We start from the raw sequence: 16,795 nt of genomic DNA, 5'->3' as shown, positions 1-16,795 counted from the left end.
TATACCCGCTAAACATCAAAATGTCAGTGAGCACGTTAGCATGCATGTTGTTGACTACAGCCTCACAGGGCTACAAATACTGAAAAATAAGAAAAGCGTATAGGAAAAAAACATTTCCTGACAGTGTTGCTGGATTCATCACAGATCTAGGGCTCATCCAACCCACTGTAGAAACTTTTGCTACTTGACATGATCAGTACTTCTTAGCTGGTCAAACAAAACCTTTGGTTTATTCCCTGACAAGAACTCAGAATGGTGCAGCAGTAAAATGTGAAGCCTTTATAGTTTTGGCCAACACTGTGCAGAAAAGTTAACAAACAACAAACTTTGTTGGTGACTTACACAAACTACTGGCAAAATGAAGCCAACAACTGATGAGGAAGTGACTGATTGGGTGATACAGGTATAACTGCTGCCAGACATGATGTTGCTAATCCTATCCTAAGATTTGCCAGGCGCAGGAGGATGTCCAAAGAAACTGTGAGAGGGGGAGGAAAACACATAATCAAAAGCAAAAATACTCCGAGGCACACTGAGTGACAGAGAGACTGTGACTCTTGGAAAAATACTGGATCTTCTATTGTCTTGTGCTGTTTGCCATGCTTTGCAAAAGGCCCTGATTCCCTGCAACCAGAAGGGGTGGGACAAGTGATTCTGGGGTTTACATGTTGTATGAATTCATTACAGTCATTAGGCCATGATTTTCACTGCATGACTTTCAGGAAATAGGTTTAGAACTGCCCAGTGCTCTGTGTGTTGGTGATACAAGCATCATGTGTGCACCGAAGTTTGGGTTTGTTTTCCTTAATAGGGAAAGAGCACATGAAGATATTATTAAATTGTTCCTTGTGTTATTTTATAACCATTCACATTATAGTTGATGACCATGGCCTGTGTCAGAAAGGTTAGTGACATGATTCCACTTAAGTAAAACCTAAGTCAAGTTTGTATTGGTCTTGTCTGTGTCATTTGGTGGTTGTAAGGTTATTGTAAGCCCACAGCTGTCTGCTTCACTGAAACCTTCCCAGATTTGATTGATTAGTGACATTTTTGTTGTGTATTGAGCTATCATTATCAACAAACACATCGTAAATCTTGAGTACAACAATTACCATAATTATTCATTTTTAAACTCCCGTTATTGTGAAAATGAAAAATCAAAACAAAAACAAAAAGTCAGTTTCACGTTGAGTTTTTGCTGATAAAGTTCATAGACAACAAACTTCGGAGCTCAAGACACCACTCCCATATCCCTCTTTACCACCTACTCATTTCACCCCCCCCCCACCGCACCCCTCGTTTCAAGCCCCCAGGCCCTCTCCAAAGCACTGGACCAGCCCTGCTTATAGGGTTTCACTCTCTCCGGGGCGAAGAGGAGGGCAGGCAGTACAATACAAACTGAGGAACACAAATCTACCTGGGAATCTATATTGATCTTCCTCTGGCACGCATCTATTCTGGGATTGTGTCTTTCCGTGGATACCTGGGTCTTAGGTAAGCCATCCATGAGCTTAAAGTGTGTGACAGCATTAATAAAACCAAAGACGTCTCTGTCACACGTGCATTGAGTGTTTGTGGATTATTGGGCACTGTCAAATAATTCTGGATCACCTTCAAGTGAAAGGAGGCACTTATACTGAAAATGATTCACTGCAGGAGTGGCCCCTGTATGTGACCTGTGGAACCAAAAGCAAATACCGAACAGTATATTGCAGAACGGAGTGTTGAGTTGTTTAAAAAGTCTCTAAATTGACACCCCATTATATTTCATTTTATAATTACATTGCTGATTGACAATATCTCGAGAAATTTGTTAAATAGATGTTAAATAACAGTTGAAACAAATCTATATCATGAGAACCAGCTAGTGAACAACTTTCCTCGTCTTTCACCACTTCTTACCTAACACCATGGCAGGTGAGGAATGTGGCCTTCTGCAGTGGAGTTTTTAGTCTGCTAGGATGGATGTATGTGTGTATGTGGGAATGTGCTGACTGATGGCCTTCCTCCCCAGCTGTCCCCTCAAGATTTATCTGGAGCTAAAACTGGGTGGTTGTGAGGGACAGGAGCACCTCTTCTCTCATAGAAGCAGTAACAGGACCCAGGGCCTTGCCACACAGCTCCTATGAGCACAGCAGTTTGCCTCCATTTTTCTCAGAGGATCCAAAAACATCTCTAATCTCCAGATTTTAATGCAATAGCCACTGATTCATGATAATCACAAAAGGAAAGCTATTTGAGTGCAAATCTGTAAGCACGTGTCTGTGTGTGTGTATGTGTGTGTGTGTGTGTGTGTGTGCATTTGTATGTATGTCTCATGCTGATGACAGCTCCACTCACGAACATAGGGACATAGTGCTATTGAACATAGGTTCATAAAAATAGCTTGCACAGAACTGAATCCCTGGCTAGGAAATGAGCCTCAATTACAGTGGATGAAAAGCAATTACATTAACTGTCTCCCTGTAGATGGGTCCTCCAGCTTTTTCTCTTGTACAGGGACTCACCTCCAGCCTTACATAATTGCTTTCAGCCTGTGCAATAGACAGCAACATACTGCCAGCCCCCATCTGAGTGGTTAGTCAAGAGAGACATGAGCTGCCACTGGGAATTAGTGTCCTTGAGGGCACGCGGGGGCTTTATACTACGCTAAAAGTGTGCTTAACTTAATTAGGGAGCCCAGTGAGGTACTGCTGGAGCTCGCTGGCATTTGGGACCTCATGTACAATTTTGTCATTAACAAATAGCGTATATGTTGGAAATCAATTTATAACTTCTTCTAAAAATATTATGAAGAAGTTGAACATTTTTCTTGTATCACATTTCACGGCGTGTCAGTGTCGCGTTGCTAATTCTGCTGCGCTCTGTGCTAGACACCCGACAGACCAAACACAATTTAACATATGGGCAATAATTCCTAACATCTGATTAAAGAGCTTTTGGAGTGTGAGATCAATTTAGGTCAAGTCAGTTTACTGATAGAGCAAATCTAAAGACAAGTACTGAACAAAGTGTTAAAAACTTAAAACAAAGATAATTCAATTGAAATAAATAGGAAGTGCAGTAAAAACGTAAAAGCATTTATGTAATGATGATAATAATAAGATTGTTTGCAATGTGTGCTATAAATCCAGCTAATGATGCCATTTATGTTCCAAATACAGTTAGCCTTGTCTATTCTATACTGAAAATTTGGTACAGGCTGTTTTTTGTTTTTTGTTGTTGTTGCTGCTTATTGTACCACAGGACTTTAAAAGGCCTTACAGTGAAGGCTTCTATTAATCCCCTCTGGATTTCAGAACATTAACCACATGGAATCACTAGTGAAATATTACTAGTTTTCTACTGATTTATTATGTCTACAGCTGCTGTTTCTAACTGGCATTCATCTATTTTTGGCCACTTAGGGGCAGTGCAACAAGCTGTAAACCCACCTCTGCATTAAACAACAGGATGTGTTGTATGTACCTGCCCTCAGAGCAGCCTTTTCTGATGGGACACTTCCACTGGCAGGATACAAATCATATGTGTCACAAAAGCTCTAAAAACCATTGTTAAAACAGCTAATAAATAAAAGTTATTAAAGCATTTCCAGCTTTGATGAAGCAGGAAAGTGAATTTTTGATCTTGCAAGTAGTAGCTTGGCAAACTATATCCAAGTCAAAGATAGGAAACACCATCTGCTGATAAGGATCATGAGATTGGCTTTTAAGCACTGCAAAAAGCCATGAAGTGGATCTTGAGTTAGGATCATTTTTGTTCTTGTCTTTTTCAGATTTTACCAATGTATTTCCCTTCAGTTCTAGTATGAAGGGTAGAATGACACCATTTCTCTATTCTGTCCTTCAGCCATGCCTTTCACAGCTCCTGTCCATTCTAATAAGAGGAAGAAGGCCAACAAGATCATCACTGATCTGTCCAACCTTAGCCAGAATGGTAAAACACACACACACACTCACACACTCACACACACACACACACACACACACACACACACACACACACAGACACACACACACAAACATTAAACAGAGAGCACGTATTCACATACAGCATGAAAACAAAAGACTTTGTGGGTCATTCACATCCTCATTCCTTGAAGAGCTTCCCCAAGTGATCATATTATTCATCCCAGTAAATATCAGATCAATTTATAGGTTTCTGTCTCTGGTGTCTGCTGTCCACCCAGACTGTGCGTGTAAATAGAAGTGTATGGGTGTAAAGTGTTGCATGTGATGCAATTACATAAAAATACATTTGTTACCAGCAGTAATAAAATATCTAACATGCATGTGGAATCTCTTGGAAGGATGTGGACCATTGTTAGACGGCAGAACAACTATAAATCTGTCACCGTCAGAGGCAGCGAGATGGTGATTCTGCTCCTATTGTGTTTGTTTGTGCTGTGTTTAAGTTAAGTTGTGACAGAACTACAATCAATGCAGCAAATACTTTATATTGTGCTGTTTAAGCCACAACTGCAACAATGAATTTATATAGTTAACTGAACAAACTATTTCAGAAAAGAAGTAATTATCTTACAGTTTGTTTTAGTGCTCTGATGTGCGAATTCATTTCGTATTGATTTTTTTATTTTCTATTGTTTATCTATTTGTATTACTTAAATCTTTATTTAGCTACACTGGCTGTGGGTTCTTGTGCTAAACACCAGATTCTTCATTTATTTATTTATTTATTTTCGAAAATAACTCCCTCTGTGCCAGAGTCTTTACTTATAAGAAAATACCCACCACCCTACTGCATTTCTCTCTGCCAGGCCCACCAGTGGGTCCATCTGTTCAAACTCTCGCTGTGCAGCTGAACATTGTTCAAACTCACAGAATGTTATTTTTAATTTTAGTGGAGATTCCATCGTTTCCAAAAATACCAGACGTGTCAGACTGAATTTTATGGAAATGTGAATAAAATCTATCAATCTAGATTAGTTTGATTAAAAGAGATGCCATTAAAGGGATAATCAGTTTGTAATAACTTTGTACATTTACTCAACTATGCATTTTTAAAGACGCTTCCCTTAAATATTTTCTTCTTTTCCATTACATTTCAGATGAAAACAGTGCATCTTTTACTCCATGTTTGTTAGCATTCTGATTGTGCAGCATTTAGCTCAAACAGACTCAGAGAGCTGCTACAGAATGGCATAGGTGAACTTCAAGTCTTGTTTAAATGCTCTATGTTGTGCTTTTCTATCAAAACTCATATGTAATTTTAAACAGAACATCTATATATTCTCTCTGAATCTAAGCATGTATCTGCTCAGTGTCTGCACATGCTTGTCTGTCGTTCAACCATCAGTTGACATCTTTCCTCCTTTGTGTCCTTTACTCTTTTCTCTACCTGTCCTTCTGCTGTCACATCTGCAGCCACATCTGTATCTTTCCACCAGTTTGTTTTCAGTTAGTAATTCAGGAGCTTATCCCTGTTTATCCCTTATTTTGCTGCAGTTAATGCCTACTCATCTAGCCATCATCCCTGCTGCTGTGTCGTTCTGACTGTTTCTGACTTTGTCCCATGCATCTGTTCAGCTTTATACTGTCTGTCTATCCATCCGGTGCTTCTGTCAGTCTGTCCAATTTCCTCCCAGTCAGCAGCCAGCTCCAGTTTCACATTGTTCCGCATTAACACTCTAATCAATATCCCCATGGGGAGAGTTCGCTCTACACACACGCACACACACACACACACACACACACACACACACACACACACACACACACACACACACACACACACACACGACACACATAACACACCCACTTGCACATGTCTGATTTATGAGGTACCACTAACAGCTCTCCATAGCATTGCAATGCCAACTCCCCACTTTATAGATGTGTTCGTGCAAGCGTGTGTGTGTGTGTTGGTTTATGGCTGGACTCCAGGTGTTATGAGTGATATCAGAGTGTATGTGGTGGATGAGAAGAGTGTTTTATGAGAAGCTCTGTGGAGCAGTAAAATCCATGAGATCTCTCCATCACTGAAAGCAAAGAGAGAGCAGGAAAGGGAGTGTGTTATAAGGATTTCCCTCCATAAACAGTTCTACCAGAAATCCTGCTCTGACATTCCCCAGTGGCCTTTTCTTCCATAATGCTTTGGCCTAGTAAACCTCACTACCCCCCCAGGTTTCATATGTACATCCTCTGACAAAACACAAGAGGTTTCAACTGTAATTCATCACAAGTATGGTTTGGAACAAAAGAATAAATAGACATCCTTCAATATAATGCATATAGTAAAATGTAAATCCACTTCGTGATGCCAGAAGGTTTTGGCTGACCAAAGAAAGCCCAGAGAACGTATTTATACCAAGGGTAGGCAATCCTCTCTGCACAATCTGTTGCTTAAATAAAAAAAGATAGAAAATATTAGTCTGCAAAGTAATAGATTATCTTTGTATACATGAGGCAGGTTTTATTTTTTTTATTATGTGCAATAGATAATGAGAAAATGCTAAAATTCTCACTGTTTTTACAATTTTTAAAGGAACCTGTAGTTGAGCATAGGAGCATATTGCAATATTGTTTGTGTGGCTTGATGGTCTAATTGCACATAACATTCAAATATCAATTCATCATTTATTAGAGTGTATGACCCTGTAGCATTGCATTTTTCTCATCACATAGTTAAAGCCTGATAATTTTCTTTCTTTTCATAAACTCACCTGCTGTTCTGGTCTCTTCATTATGTCCTCCTCTTCATCTTTCCTGTCAGAGGATGAGTCAGACCCAGAGGCCACAGAACTCGACCTCGGCACCAAGATCAAGACACCAAAGGATGTGATGCTGGAGGAGCTCTCCCTGCTCAAGAACAAGGGCTCCAAGATGTTCAGGATGAGGCAGCAGAGAGTCGACAAGTTCATTGTAACCAACGCGAACCTGGTGAGAGTGAAGAAGACAAAATAAAAGTGTGTATTCACATATCAGACTATATCTTCCTTTTTTCTCTTCCAGCAGAACCTCCAGAACCTGCTCATGTCCCCTCCTCCTATACCACCAAAGCCTGAGATGCCAAAGGAAGAAGGTAGGGTCCCCAAATGTACTTTTTGGATTTTCTTTTTTTCTTTTACGATTTTGCACTTAATGGTTCTGGTCTCCTCATCTTTCCTCCCTGTCCCTGTGTCTCAGTGGTGGAGGAGACCGTGAATGAGGAGGTGGAGAAGGAGAAGAGGAGGAAGGAATATGTGCGCACCTATGTATCACCATGGGAACGGGCCATGAAGGGTAATGAGGAGCTGACAGCCACCATGAAGGCCTACATGCCAGGGCCCATCCAGACCCACCCAGAACTGCCTCAGTACAAGAGCTTCAACAAGTAAGCAGAAAAATGTTTGAATGTTTCCTTGTAGGGAAACGTCTGAAGATGACATTTCTGTAACTTTTTGAAAAGGACAGGTTGACAATCATGCTTGCTTTTTGCTGGCTCAGTGTGGAGAAGTGAAAAAATAGGCAGGGTTTATATTTGTCTCTCAAGCTCTTTACCAACAGCATGTACTACCAAGCACAAGCTATAAACACCTCTCTGAACATGTGTAGTGTTATTCCAATAGTTAAACTAGATCATGTCTCCCCTTTATGATGGGAAGTTGTTCAGCTCATCTCTGAGTGTGGTTGTTCAGAATAGCTAAAAACATTAGAGGATGGATAGAGCATGACAGGGATATTATACCTATAACTATTGTTAAATAAAAAATGTAGTTATAGTGTTAGAACTGCAGCATCAGCCGCAGATGTTCTGATAAAAACGTTGCTATGACAACCAGCAGTTTGCTATTTCATCAGCAGCAAAAAGAGACTTTCTTCACAGCTGCGTTTCCATGGCATTCCTCAGATGTGAATATACATACTGTACCACATTGCTGACATTTAGAAGTATACTGATGCACTTACTACTGACGCAACATTTTACCCCTGATGTAATTATCTTAATCCCATTTGAACCCTAGATCTTTGTCTGTTGTAATACTGTTAATGGTTGTTACAGATCCTGGTAAGAGCAGCTGTATCCTTGGTTATTACTAATGGGTCTAAATAAGCAATAATACAACCAGCCATAGATGGATTATGAGACAACAGGCCCCTAGCCACTAATATTTAGAAGCCCCCCCAACCACTCTTACATAGGAGCAAACATCAAGACTGAATGAGACATCACTGATTTTTTGCGACTGAACGAGAAAAAAACCTCAAAGATATTGTTTGTAGTCATTTCTTGTCTCATTGTAGTTGTTTAGCATCTCTTCAGAGTCATTTTTCATTTCTCTGTGGTCTTTTTGTGTCTCTTTGTGCTCAATTTGAGCCTCTTTGTGGTTATTTTGTGTCTCTTTGTGGTCATTTTGTGTCTCTTTATGGTCACTGAGTGTCTCATGGTTGTTTTATGTCTCTTTCACTCTTTTTTAGTGTCTCTTTGCGGTAGTTCTGTAGTTATTTTGTGTCTACTTGTGGTTGATTTGTGTTAACAAGAAACGTTAACTGTCACATCCCTAGGTTTTATCTGGGAGGCCTGTTCATATAGCCAGCAATGCTGAACATGGGAAATTTGAAGAATATATTAGATTTAATTTTCTGGCAATTGGTAGATAATGAAATTGTGTTGATGTTTTCATAGAAAAATCAGAAAGCTACATTGCACAGTACCAGAGATGATCGTATCAGTGTTACCTTGTTTCTTCTTCCTCTTTTTTTCCCAGGACAGCGCTGCCCTACGGTGGCTACGACAAGGCATCCAAGCTGATGACCTTCGAGCTCCCTGAGCTCAACGTGGCCACCGAAGAGCCAGAGACTCTGCCCACCCTGCAGACCGACATCCGCTCACGCCCCTCATTCAACCGCACGCCTATCGGCTGGGTTGGTGGTGAGGACAACTCACATATTCACTTGGAAGTGGACAACATCCCCTTTGATGGAGAAACAGATGATCTGTGAACATGCATGCAGACACAAGCAAGCGTATAGTACACGTAGCCTGAATCACACACACACACAAATACTGTACATATGAAAAATAACCCCCTACAGCTGATCAGAATTTACACCATATACACTGACAACATAAGCAGTGATAAAACTGTTGAATCTTCCACATGTCGAAATGTAATTTACACAAACACAAAATATTTTCAAAACCACTTGGTAAATGGAAAAGGACAAAGTATCTCCTGTGGTCTCCTGCATGTTTTCTTACCTTTTCACCCCAACTCTAAGTGAATCTGAATATATAATTGTTCATCCTGTGAGCTAATGTGAGACCTGTGTGAATATGAATAGATAAGCACTCTGCACTCCTAAAAATGTGTTTATGCAATAAAGTTCCCCTTTACAGAATGTATGTCCTCTTGTCATGGTAACACTTTATGTGCTGCAGAAGAAATGTTACGCCAAAAGACAATGTCTGATACAAAGAATGTACTTCTTTTGGACAAAATACTCTCAGCTCAAGGTCCAGTGACTAGCTTGTGGAAATTTCAACCATTCTTCAGTAGATATATTTGTGAACTACTAACCTTAAACAAAAGTTAGAATATCCCTCTTATATGCAACCACCTGCAGACCAAAGCTTCATATGAGAGCAAAAAGTAACCATAGAAACCATAAGATGTGTCTGAAAGCTCCAGAGAAAGCTGCTTATTTAGTCTACTATTTTTTCCAAAGTCAAGAATTAACTAAGCAGCTGCCTACAACCACCAAAGGGGGAGGGTGGAGGTAAATAAGCATCACTCTAAATAAACTGGGTAAGTGTAACATCTAACTGCAAAGCTGAAAAACCTAATTACATACATTTAGAGAGTTGAATATAATCCTTTTTTCACCTTTTACGCACCTTCACTGCCAAACTAAATTGTGTCCCCATGATCTCTCACCTGTTCTATGAATAGTCAGTGCCTTCAGGCTGTAGCTGTGAACTGGTGCTGGCAGGTCTCCAATATCAGCAATTGAAACAGATGGCCCCTGCATGCACTGCTGGTATTCAGATCTCTGTTACAGGTAAATTCTTGAAAACTTTACTAAAACTACATAAGTAGAATCTGTGCAGGTATAATCATGATGTTATAGTTTAAACTTTAGTAAAATAAATAAACAAAAGAACCCTGTGAGTGTTATATTATTATATATTGGAAGATTATGGGTATTCATTCATTAATCTGCATATTCTAGATGCCACTGATTAACCCACTTGATATTAAAGGTGCACTGAAATACGCTAGTTCTTGATTAATTGTGTTTAATGTGTCTGCTTGTTGCGGACTGCAGGTTACATGTGACAGTGTAGGTGTTTGTGTGTGTGTGTGTGTGTGTGTTCCAACAGGTAAGGCCACTGGATGACGTCATCGCCCTCCTCCTTTCGCCTCGTGCCCAGGAGGCGGCGGCATCGGGCTGAACAAACCGCTTGATCACACCGGCAACGTCACACACACACAAACGGAGAGCTGGAAGATGGCACGGTATCGCGAGAGCGGCGTACCGCGACCGCAGCGCTGGATGGCGCCGGTGGGGGCCGAAAGCGCTCACGGCTCGCCTTCTCTCCCGTTAAATCACACGGTAGGACACGCGATCGGACGGAGACTGGCGGCGACAACGCCTGGGGTGAGTAAAGCTGCACTTTACGCACTATATGAGCTCCATCACTGCTGGAGGGGGGACCGGGGGACGCGCATGTGGCTGCACAGAAGACAACATCAGTAGGTGTGTGTGTGTGGAGTGTCTCTATCTTTCTGTGTGTGGTCATGGAGTAGGGGGGCAGTCAGCGTGTCGGCCAGATGTCACCTCTCCAGATGTGACAGTCTCCGAGGATGGCTGTCATCTTCTCCATCTTCATCATATCCTTCACCATCATCATCTTTACTCTCGGCAGCACGAGCGGTGTTGATTCCTCGTGCTGCGCTCTCCTTCTGTTGCTCTGCGTCTTGTCGGGTTTATTATTTTATCAGGTGGTCTTGGCTCTTGGCTCTTGGCTCTCGGTAATTCCCCTCTACGCAGTCTCTCTCCCTCGTGATGTGCGGTTAGTGGTCTCTTAAACGTAGATCAGAGTCCCTCTCCACAACTTCACCCTGTTCGCATCAGAGTCCGGGCTCGTTTTCAGTTACAGGTGTTATTATTGTTCCGGCCGTCCCATCCGGACACTCTGCTGCGCTTGTCCTGTAGCTTTTTGCGGGTTTGCGCTGTGCGGTGTTTGAAGAGCCGTACGCCGTGAGGACTTGTTGATAGATGTTGGAGAGACCGCAGTGTTTTACCGAGGCGGATTCACGCTCTGCTCTTATCTCTCCCGGGGGCCACTATTGATTTAACGCTGCGGTTTCAATCTGCGTGATTTATGACTTTGGCCCCTTACCGGGCCCGCATCACTGCCAGTCGTACAGTAAAGCGACGGTGACACAGCCCTCTGCTGCGCGCCTCACACGCTCGCACACACGTGAATGCTGAGAAATAAAGGGGAAATAGAGAAGCAGACATTCCCGACACTATTAAGCAGGAGCGAGCTGAGTGTTGCATTAATTTACATTGACTCCTGAAGGTGTATAATAAACTTAACCAGCCTAAACTCTTGTTCAGAGTCTAACCTTCACCCCAACCAAGTCTTAACCCCAAAATATGTTTTAACCTCTCTATACGGGAGGTAAAGGCGCGCCTGGTTAACAGGTTCATGTCCCTACAATATGCTAAATACAAAGCAGATGCCCATGAGGACGCACTGAGCTACAGCAGCACACCTCCACCCTCCAAACTGACCTGAAATGTCGCCTTGACATTTAAGTTGGACTTACCATGTGTATGTGTGTGTTTATCGGCTGCATGGTCAGTGCTCACTAATCCTGTTAGAGCTTAAAAACACCAGCTCAAAGCACATTTTGCATTTTGTATAATATGATACATCCTTCCATACACTGCTGGTTCCGTATTTTATGACCTGTCACTGCAGCTTTAAGGCTGTTTTCTTGTCTGGAGTTGTTTTATACTAGAGATGACCTGAAAGTCTAACTTGTTTTACATTTATCTTTAAAATGTTTTGTCCTCAGCCTCAATCCAGTTGAATAAACTGCCTGAAAAGCCCGACTTTCCTCTTCCCTCTCAAAGCGATTTTACTTGAGGGTGTTTGGCCCAGGATTACTGAAATACTCAAACTAATAAAGTTTATGTGTTGGCAGAAAAACTCACATGTGACAAGGACATCCTCAGAGCTGAGGATGAAATCATGCTCATGATTCTTGAATCTATTTTTAGATTAGTTATTTGTTGAATATAATAACTCAAGAACCCAAACAGCCACCAGAGACTTAGCAAATCATCGGCAGAGAGTTGGCAAGAGTTCATCAGGTTTTATTGAGGTAGGTCGTGTATTTGACAAACCATCAATTTAGAACATAAATCAAGTCTTCACTTAAATTCTGCTCTTTAATTGGTTTAAACCCTCTTGAGTATTTTGTTCTAGGCGAGGTCATGTGTGGCTGATCTCGGTTTGTGTCTCACCTTCCCAGGGGCTTCATCTTTTGTTGCCATTTCAGTCAAAGCGTTCCTGCTCCACTGGTCAGGTTGCATTCACGTGTATGGGATTGTAAGAGGGTTGCTGTATAGGGAAGAGCAGATTAAGTCATTGCAGAAGATGGAGAAGGGGGAGAGGAAAAGAAAGGCATGCTCATGCTGTATGTCTCCTTTGACCTTTACCATCCACTCTTTCTTTTTTCCATAACAGTTCCTCTTTGACAAGTCCCCATTATTCCTCTCCTCCTTCTCCTCACTGCCCTGTTCTTCTCCAGTCTTTGTTCCTTTTCTTCCTCTCTTCTTGTTTCCCCATTTTCTTTTCTTTCCCCCTTTCTTCTGTCTGATTGCCACTCTATCCTCATTCTTCTCCTTATCTTTTTCCTCTCCTCTAATCCCTTATCCTCCTTTCCTTTTCTCTTTCCTCTCATTTGGTTTCCTTGCAACTCCTCATATCTTACCTTTTCACTATTCCCTCTTCCCCCTGCCCTGTTCTCCTCTTGTTTTTGCTCCTCTCTGTTCCTATCCTCTATTTTCTCCTATTTCTTTTGTCCCCTTTCTATTTCTTTCCTTTTGTCTTTCTCCTCTCTGAGTGCCCTCTTCTGCTCTTTTATCTTTCACCTCATCACCCCAAAACTATGTTTCTCCTCCTCTTCCTCTTAAACTGTAAAAGCCTCACATAATTTCAAGCATGGATTGAAAATAAGGATGGTTATGTAACAGCCTAAATATTAGGTAAAATATTCAGCCCGCTTTATATTTACTACTAACAGGATTGGATGTGCACATGTGCCATGGTGATAATAGGCTTGAGTGAGTTTATAACGAATGTGTGTTTGAGTGCATGCATGTGTTCTCACATGTGTACTGTATGTTACAGAGTCTGAATAGGGAAATGACCTTGTAGCCTGCAAAAAAAAAAAAAAAAGATCTCAGTCTCGGTCATATGCTCACACATGCAGCTGCATGTGCAGCTACTCTATGCTCACAGACAAACATACTTATAGCATGTATAACTTCTCTTTAGATTCAAAGTGAAAGAAAGGGGGAGGAAGAGAAGCATATAGGGGAGGATGAACTCTGGGCTCTCCCTATTGTCGACTAGGGCTATTTGAAGTTACACATAACCCAGTTACAGGGAAACCACTTTGTGTGTGTGTGTGTCTGTGTGTCTGTGTGTGAGTGTGTGTGTGAGCACACATGAATGTGAAGTTTTTTGGAAATGGAAAGGAAGGAGACAGAGATGAATGAGGGAAGAGGTGAAGAAAGTGAATGAGAATGGAAAATAGAGGTCAGTGGAAGAAAGTGAGAGACAGAGAGCAGGAATGAAGTGAATGGGAGGGAGAGAGGAAAGTGCAGCCAAAGGAAAAACAAAGAGCGAGCACAGCTTGTGAAAGAAAAAGTCAGGACTTCTTTCTTTTAAAGGGATATAAAAATATACTTCTCGCCTTTATGTTTGCTTGAGTGGGAGGGAGAGGGTGTGAAAGACAGGCTATTGTCCTCAGGGACAATATCAGCTCTTTGTTCAGGTTGCTTGACACTGGTGTCACTGTCAACAAGCCACATTAACCCACAGCCGAGAGAGAAACTGTAAATTCATTCAAAACTGTTTCATTAGCAACGTTTTGCTCAGGAGGCTGAACTCTGAAGGGAATAAAACAGGATCATAAAACAGAACAAAACCTCATCAACAAGAAAATATAATGACGAGTGGCGATATGTCAATCCTTTGTATCACTGTCAGTAATGGCCAGACTGGGCCTGAAGATAAAAACTAAGAAATATGTGACCTTTTAGGCAGGCCAATAACTGTATGGCCAAAAGTACATGGACAACCCCTTCAAATACTTTGGTGGGTTTTTAGTCTGGACCTCAGATTCAGTTAAGGGAAATGTAATATTACATAATGCCACAATAATCTGAGCTCAAAGTTCATTGCTAAGTGGAAACAGCAGTCCCACTGTAAGGTCCATTTAGTAGCTGTTCTTTAGCTTTTAACTGTGTCATGCTGTCAGCCTCAGCAGAAAATGTTTGCCCAGTTTTAACATTAAAAATTTAATTCTTCTGTGCATTTTAAGGACTTCTCAAGCCCAAGATGAAGATCGGTGACTAGTGGACCTGGTGGTGGGATTGTTTTATTAACCCATAACGCTGAACTAGTCCAACATTGGAAGCATGGAAATTTAAACATTTATTAATTGGTGACTCTATCTGCGGAGGAAGATCCTGTGATGGGATCAAAACGAGCTACTGAACAGACCTTTCGGTGAGATTGTGTTGTCAATATACATTGAGATTTGAGAAAATTACTCTTTCCTCTTTTAGCATGACACTGGTCTTTTGCGCAAAATTAGATTCATAAAGAAAGTTTCCTCAGTTTGGTGTGGTAGAACGTGAGTGGCCTGCACAAATCGCAACCCCATCCAACGCCTCCAAGATGGCTGTGATCCAGGCCTTACTGCCTAACGTCACTGGGCACCCTCACTCAGGCTCTTGTGGCTGGCTGGGAACAAATCCCTGCAGCCAGGTTCCCAAATCTGGCAGAAACCCAAAGCAGGGGAGGGAGTTAGAACAACATGCTGATGCTCATGGTTTTGAAATAAGATGTTCAATAATCACCTATGGGTGTAAAGGGTGAGGTTCATGTGTCTTTTGGTCATACAGTATATTTTACTCCAGATGTCCCCAACTTGGAGCTTAGGTACCAAAGAGGTAGCAAGATAAATCAATAAAACACCTGGTACCTCACTATTCACATCCTGACCTACTGAATAATTTGTATTCTCAGTTTAAAATATTTCATAGTGGAGAAATTGGAAATGTGATTTCTATTTAGCTTTTTCAATTTGATACATGGTACTTTGGGAATCCAGCAGTTACAAAAGACACCACAGTGAAACAAAGCCTCAAGTTAAATCCAATCCCAAGGAGAAATAAATGACCTGTATCATGTGTATGTGGTAGGTGGTGGAAGAAAAAGAGGGAATGACTGTAAAAAATAAGAGGTGAAACAAATTAGGAGAGAAAAATTGAAAGAATACTTGGACTGTGTGTCATATGTCGTGCCACTGTTGAACGTTGCTCTAATGGAGCAGCACAATGACAGACACGTGTTGGGATGTTTATAGAAAATGTTTCCATTAATCCCAGAGATGTAGATGACAGAGCAAGAATCAGTGCATCTGAAAGATGAAGTCCTTGGATAAATGTCTGCAAAGACCTGAAGTTCAGTATGTCAGGTGAACCCAGGAAAAGTTGAGAACTCAAAGGAAGTTGTAAGCATAGTAGGGAAAGCAGCATCACTGGGGGGAATAGATGAAAAAGGAAACTGAGAGGGGACTGTTTTTTAAAGTCAGTTGAAATAATAATGTAGTATATGTATATGTGTTATGTGTAAACGTCACAACAGCCACAGTAAGATTAGTCACAGAAGATGGAATATTACAGGAGTACGAGTAGTAAGAGCAGTGGTGACAGTACAGTAGAAAGATAAAAACAGCTGTCTGTCCTTAGTGCTGCCAGCTGTGCCCTCGTTGGCTTCTATTGATCCAGACGTAATAATCTGCTGTCATACTGACATATTCATTTATATACTGAGCCACCCTTTGGCCTCTATTGAAGTTCAGTATTAAACTTATGCCACACCTACAGTAACTCCTGGTCATTAACTTATACGATTTAGTCTCAATCGTAATATGTTTCCTTAAGTAGTTTAGGAGTCAGATAAAACATTTTTCCACACCATTTGGCATTACATATACCATCTGTATCTGCTTGTTGAAAGTAATAGCGTGTAAAGTACTGTAACTGGCCAGAGAAAAAGCAACTTGTATAGATACAACACAACACTCCCGTAACAAGTGCTACTGGAGAACATAGAACATATTACTTCTAGTAAAAGATAAAGATGAAATTCCACAAAAAGTACATCCATCCATTTTCTGTACCCGCTTATTCCTTAACCAGGGTCACGGGGATCTGGTGGAGCCTATCCCAGCTCTCTTTCAGTTGGAAGGCAGGGGTACACCCTGGACAGGTCACCAGTAAAAGTACTTCGCTACACTGTTTATGTCTTTGTCCCACTGGGTCGTAGTGCAAACACATTTAAAATAAAGGGCATGCTAATTTCCTGAAATAACCGAGTGTGGTTGTTTTTAGTAATTGTTAATACAAATTGATTAATTTGTTCATTTTTATATGTCAAAATTCAGTGTACAATTTTTAAGGGCTGCACCATTATATAAAATAAATGTATAGAGTATATGTCCTTATAATTCAAACTCACATTTAAATCATGAGCAAAA

General features: G+C 41.1%; 2 protein-coding genes across 3 annotated transcripts in view; both read left to right on the top strand.

Annotated features, from left to right (window-relative positions):
• Positions 1–1,375: 1,375 nt before the first annotated feature.
• myoz1b (myozenin 1b) lies at positions 1,376–8,965 on the top strand. Of its 2 annotated transcripts, none has more exons than XM_026315916.1 (6): positions 1,376–1,494; positions 3,850–3,936; positions 6,733–6,899; positions 6,975–7,041; positions 7,146–7,332; positions 8,708–8,965. In XM_026315916.1, the coding sequence occupies exons 2-6, from the start codon at positions 3,852–3,854 to the stop codon at positions 8,940–8,942; spliced, it is 741 nt and encodes a 246-aa protein (XP_026171701.1). In that variant the 5' UTR covers positions 1,376–1,494; positions 3,850–3,851; the 3' UTR covers positions 8,943–8,965. The 2 variants fall into 2 exon arrangements, with proteins under 2 accessions (XP_026171701.1, XP_026171700.1); XM_026315915.1 differs by having other exon boundaries at positions 6,972–7,041.
• A 1,520-nt stretch (positions 8,966–10,485) lies between these two features.
• LOC113135653 (inactive ubiquitin carboxyl-terminal hydrolase 54-like) overlaps positions 10,486–16,795 on the top strand; it is a 39,156-nt gene continuing 32,846 nt past the window's right edge. The window contains exon 1 of the mRNA XM_026315854.1: positions 10,486–10,601. The gene's annotated coding sequence lies outside the window, so the exon portion shown is untranslated. The remainder of the gene's footprint in view (positions 10,602–16,795) is intronic.

Source organism: Mastacembelus armatus, chromosome 19, assembly GCF_900324485.2.
Source record: "Mastacembelus armatus chromosome 19, fMasArm1.2, whole genome shotgun sequence".
Taxonomy (NCBI): Eukaryota; Metazoa; Chordata; class Actinopteri; order Synbranchiformes; family Mastacembelidae; genus Mastacembelus; species Mastacembelus armatus.
The sequence above is the reverse complement of the archived record's forward strand: the minus strand, read 5'-3'. Positions and strand labels throughout refer to the sequence as shown.

Excerpts from the sequence above, each read along its gene's own strand:
- myoz1b (XM_026315915.1), top strand. The coding sequence starts at position 3,852 with ATGCCTTTCACAGCTCCTGTCCATTCTAATAAGAGGAAGAAGGCCAAC. Across the intron at positions 7,042-7,145 it reads TGAGATGCCAAAGGAAGAAG|TGGTGGAGGAGACCGTGAAT; the intron begins GTAGGGTCCCCA and ends CCTGTGTCTCAG. Across the intron at positions 7,333-8,707 it reads CAGTACAAGAGCTTCAACAA|GACAGCGCTGCCCTACGGTG; the intron begins GTAAGCAGAAAA and ends TTTTTTTCCCAG.